The sequence below is a fragment of the Hydra vulgaris genome, chromosome 08 (genome assembly GCF_038396675.1).
Source record: "Hydra vulgaris chromosome 08, alternate assembly HydraT2T_AEP".
NCBI lineage: Eukaryota > Metazoa > Cnidaria > Hydrozoa > Anthoathecata > Hydridae > Hydra > Hydra vulgaris.
In genome coordinates this window covers 53,321,050-53,326,870 of record NC_088927.1, presented here as the reverse complement: position 1 = coordinate 53,326,870, position 5,821 = coordinate 53,321,050, and the positions used below count along the sequence as shown (strand labels likewise).

The 5,821-nt window shown below is 29.4% G+C and overlaps 1 protein-coding gene across 1 annotated transcript; it reads right to left on the bottom strand.

Moving 5' to 3' along the window:
- Positions 1-528: 528 nt before the first annotated feature.
- On the bottom strand, positions 529-1,770 carry LOC136083433 (uncharacterized). Its single transcript, XM_065802833.1, has one exon. It carries the CDS (start codon positions 1,768-1,770, stop codon positions 529-531), a length of 1,242 nt encoding a protein of 413 aa, XP_065658905.1.
- Between the last annotated feature and the right edge of the window lie 4,051 nt (positions 1,771-5,821).

The following is a 5,821-nucleotide window of genomic DNA, read 5'->3' as shown; positions in this document are numbered from 1 at the left end:
AATAGCTTCATTTGGCATCTGATTATAATGAGAGGGGGTTTCATTGGTCAAATAACAAGGCTGGCCTGTGATTTCATTTGGCATAGAATTTGACTGAACAATGGTGTCATTTAGAATTGGAATAGGAAGATCCGTGTTTTCATTTCACACTGGAACACCTATGTCAAAAACATCGTTTATGTATGAACTTTTTTTCAGTTTGAATTCTTTATATACTTTATACAAAGGATCTGGAATGTCATAACTATTCTGAATACAGAAGTTGAAAGTTGTAAACTGCTCATGTGTTAAATAAGTATCCCAAACCAAAGAAGCAGTATTATTGTAAAGGTTTACCAAATCAGTGTTATATGTTTTTTTATTTTCAGACGTTTTTCAGATTTATTTGTGCTTGATTCTATTTCAAAATCAACTCCTTCTTCTATCAAATTTTCTGATGTTGTTATTCTAGTGTCGGTTTTAATGGGTTGCAAACTTGATTCAAGCAGATCATTTTGATCAAGCAGTTGTTGCATGGAATAGATAGAATTAGGCAAGTAAGCTGTGCTTGGAATAGCAGATGGATTGTATGCCACATGATTGAAACCCTGAAATAATATTATCAGCTGTGAGGGCTTGGTCCCAGGTTTTCTTGAAAAGACCACAAAAAGTTGGCTTGTCAACAGTAACTCCAGGATATTTATTTATAAATTCATGACAGATTTGATTGTAATATGTTTTAAGAGGACCAAATACTGTTCGATCTAGAGGCTGGAGCCAATGCAAACATTGTGCTGGCATTTCCACAATATGAATATTATTTTCGATTGCAACAGACAATAATTCAACTGAGTTATGAGAATCGTGGCCATCAACTATGAGAACGTGTGGCCTATCTCTGCCTATGTTAGGCAAGAAAGTATTAATGAACCAAAGACAAGCATTCCCTTCCTTTGTCCAACCTGTTTCTATAAAACTCCAATTTGAGCCTGAAGGTGCATCTGTAGTATTGAAAGATTGAAAAGACCTAATTGTTTTATCTTTTTCTATTAAATGTGGAGGCACTAAACAACTTGCAGCATTTATAGCAGCAATAATGGTTATGGTTTCACATTTTCTTGTTGTACGAGATTGAAGGTGTTTTGTACCTCTTTTTGCAATTGTTTTTGGAGGTTTAAAGTCCATCTGTAACCCGGACTCATCCATATTCCAAATCAAAGATGGCTTTAAAAGTGCATGAGTTTCCTGCAAAACTTCATGCAGTGAATAGAAATATTTTGCTACTTTTGGAACAGACATGCATTGATGGCGAACTGATGAAGTACCTTCAGGCTTTCGCAAAACTAAATTTTTATGTCGCTTATTGAATAGGCGCCACCATTTTTCTGAAGAAGTTGAATGTTTAAACTTTAAATTGTGTTTCATGGCTAAATCAGAACCATATTTTTTAAATTGTCTTTTTCCAGATCCAAATCCAAGTGTAGCCCTTGTTGCTGCATATTCAACTAACTTGTCCTCTAAATTGCTAGATAATATTGGACTAGGTCCAGGTCTAACACCAAGAACTGAATCTCCTCTAAAATATTTACCAAGGAATGACCGGTGAACACTGAACTGTAATGCAGCTTCTCGTTGTGACATTGAACTAATTTCGACAGCTGCAATTGCATTTGTCATATCAACACTAGACCACTGATATCTCTTAATCTTTGTCACTTTCTGGGTAAACTTTGAGTTAAAACTAGAGGCAGTTTTATTTTTTATTTTCTTGTTCCATTTTGTGCTTTCCATGATTAAAATCAACTTAAAGAAATAATATACAAGCTTTAAAATATAGACTTAAAAATGATATTAAATACATATATATATATATATATATATATATATATATATATATATATATATATATATATATATATATATATATATATATATATATATTTACTAGCTATATAGTAAATTAATGTTACATCAGTAGTTGCCTATATGTTATGTTTATATAAATAGCTGATGCATTTAAGAAAAATGGAAATCAATTTTACTTTATAGTGTTTATACAGTATAAATTACACTAAGATCTTTATAATAGCCACGTTAGTACCATATAAGAGCCACGGCTCTTATTTGGACAAACGAGTGGCTATTATTGAGACTATTTGAGATCTTTGAGTTTGGGCTACATTTATGCTTCTTTCTTTCGTGTGTTGACAAAAAAAAACAGTTCACATAAACATAATAAACTAACAAAACAGATCAAAATATATCATAAAGCCGAACCCGAAGGAATACTTCGTTAAATGCATCTCAAAGTTGCTTGAAAAAAACAAAAATGACTTCCGTCGGTATAAAATATTTACTTCTACTAACCTTGACAAAAATAAGATTTCTAAAAAATCAAGACTAAAAGAAACATTTACAAAAGCTCAAATAAAACATGGATATATCAAAGAAACACAAAATAATATTAATCAACTAGGTAGATGTCCCGCCAAGTAAATAAATGTTACAAAAGCTGACCCAAATTTGGCTCTAAATTAAACCCGGACATTATTAGGTTACTTTGCCCTAACAGATAAAAAAAATGATTAAATAAAAAAGTTTAGGTCGTCAAAAATATGCAGCCACAAGCATAAATTTATCATTCTTTAAATAATTTTCCGCAATCTTGTTCAACCTTTAGAGATATAACTTAAAACGTACGCAATAAAAGCTACTGGGTCGTTTCGTATTTAATAAAATTAATTCGCGAACAAATTTTAATTGCACCTTCTAACATTGCGTGCAATCCTGTCCGCTGTCTTTATGCTATCTATCTAAATCGACTACTTCTATCTTCCACTTTAACATATCTTCGATCTTCCTTAAATCACTTTACTCTTGGTCCGTAGAGCGGGTTATAACGTTCCTTTAGGAGCCGAACTTGTCTTCGCGGTCCTTGGTAATGTGGCCTTTATATGGCAATTAGCCGGAGAAGGATAAACCACAGCACCGATAAAAGCTACTGGGAAATACGATCATCATAATTTTCGGCAGCGTAAGCATCTGATTGCAAAGTGCAATTAATGATTTAATTGCATTTGTTTAATAAAAATATATTAGATCTATTATTTAGTGTTATACGTTAAAAAAAAACACGATATTAATGTTTTTTTTAAACTCGAAAAGTGTAAGCTTAAATGTAACTTAACGTTAAAAAAATCCATATTTTAAATAGAGTTGCAATTACGTCTTGCTTGGTTATACTTTACAAGTTTAAAAACTTAAAAAAAAAACTACTAAAGCATACTAAAAAGTTGTTTTTTTGTTATACTTTTCAATATAATTTTATAAGTTTTATTTCGTTTTCGTAAAATAATTTTTATTTGTTTTTTTTAATGGTTTTAAAATTTTATTGTTTATGTAACTTTTTTAATTAGTACTTTTAATTTTTACTACTATACCAGAATACATACCGTATATAACGGGTGAGAAGAACTTAGTTACACAAAAGTTAACTTAGTTTTGCTTGAAATCCATACTATTATATTTTAGCATTCGATTGTAATTTGTATTTTTAAATATTCTAGTTTTATTTAAAAAATTACTCAAAAAAAATGTTAAGCGGCAAAGAAGGAGCAGGTCTTCAATATAATGTCAAAAATTATTTTGTAAAAAATCCAAAAGCTACCAAAGCTGAAGTTGCTTACCATTATAATAAAGAAGGAATCTGTCGCAAAACCCCATATAATTATATCAATCGACAGCTTACAGGACAGTGTTTATAAAAAATTATGGACGCCCATCATCGTGGCAAAAAAAATCAAAACTTCGCAGGTTGACCAACATCGAAATAGTGTAAGTCAAAGAAAACTTGCACATAAATTCAACGTCGATCAAAAGACAAATTTTTTGGGAAATATTGGCTCAGAATGTGTAGAGGGTTGATGGGAGGTTAAAAGTTCACAATAATTGATTGGGCGTATCAATGCGTGTTTGAGAAAAATTGACGCAACATTTTACAATCACTTATAAAAGGTATCTTAGATTAATAGCCCACAAGGAAATGCTATCGGTTTATAAAAAGTAATTTTGATAAAATGAATATTGTATTAACTTAAAAAAGGATATTTAAAAAAATTTTGCTTTTATTTTATTAAAATATATTAGGCTTTGATTTTTGTGTAACTAATTTTTCCTCACCCGTTACCATAGTTACCACAATATACCATATAATAATATACTATAACACGATGAAGAGATATTATATCATTAGTACTAATCGATGCGATAGTTAATGTTTATTTTTGCTTTTTTAAGTTGATCATCTTTTTTTTTCTTTTTTTTTTTGTTTTTTTAACTATCCATTCACTTGGTCTATTGCTTTCCTTTTCACGTTTTTATATGCTAAACGCTTCTCGAGCTTTAGTTTTTTATATTCAGCTTTTTTTCATTTCACATATCTTGTTAACTCCATTTTTTTACAGTCATCTAATTTACACTCGTTTAAGTCGTTATTGTTGCATATGGTTATCTCATCGCTATTTATAATTTTGAAATCGATTCAAATTCACTGGCATCAATCAGTTGGTTTCGTTGAAAATGGTTGAATTCGTTTAAATTCACTCGCATCAATCAGTTTGTTCACCTTTTCAATATCTGTAATAGCATCAATCGCATTTTTTTCGGTTAGTTGGGTTATTGAATTAAATTCTGGTGGTTGTGTTTTATTTGTTTTTTTCTCTTTTCTTTGTTTATTTTCTTCAGATAAAGTTTCGATAATGTTATTTTTTTTTTTCAGAATCTTTTATTGTGGTTTTAATTTTTTTGGTAGTTTTCAACTCTTGCGATTCTTCCATTGCATTGTCATTATATGCTATATTTTTTTTATTATCGACAACGATATTATTACCCTCTGCTATACAGTCAATTGGTATTTGCAAATTTTCTATATCTATATTCATTTGTTTTGGTTTGCTTTCTTTTGCCACTGGTTTTCGTTTATATCTTTATTATTTTCGGGTACACATTCTGCTTCCACCTGAGAGACACCTGTCCTTAATGTATTCTTACTCTTACTTTTCTTTTTCTTTTTTTTTAATAAACATTTACAGTTTTATAATATTACATTGTCTCAGGATAATATAACAAAAAGGTTTTACAGTATAGAATATTTCCAATATAGAAGTTTTTACTGTTTATAATATGTATATTTTTTAATTTTTTATTTTAAATTTTTTTAAATTTTCTTAATATGTTTTGATTCTCAATTTTATATTTTTTTATGTTTTTTTAATTTGTTGAGGAATCCAAAAAAAGAAGCCGTTTATGATTAAAAAAGGATATTTAAAAATTAAAATAAAGCGTTTGGTAAATAAAAGTTTCCAACAAAAATACTACACTCACAGCCCTCCTACGACGAGCACAAAATTAAATTAAATCACAGCCCTCTTACGATACAGCAACATTGACAAGCATAGAATTAAAGTTATTACAAATGCCATAAAAACATTTATATAAATTTAATATTCATCGCTGCAGATAAAAACAATTATTATGGCAGCGATTAATTAATAAGCATAAATAACAATATTGTGGTTGGTAAAATATAGAGAATACGAAACTTTACTAAAGTTTACTAAACATGCATATCTTACTTAAAGCCGTTGTTTTATTTAGCTCATACGTATAGATTTTCCTATTCTCTACTATTCTCTACTTGACAAAAAACGTCTTTAATACAAAAAAGTTGACAGAAATTGGTCTTATCATCAAGCCCCTTAGTCTTCACAGTAAATTAAGACAACAAAATTAAAAACGTAACACTATATAATATACAAACGTTTTTCTAAATACTTAATAAAAT

What these genes read in the sequence shown, in the direction of transcription:
- LOC136083433 (XM_065802833.1), bottom strand. Translation starts at nt 1,770, where the DNA reads ATGGAAAGCACAAAATGGAACAAGAAAATAAAAAATAAAACTGCCTCT.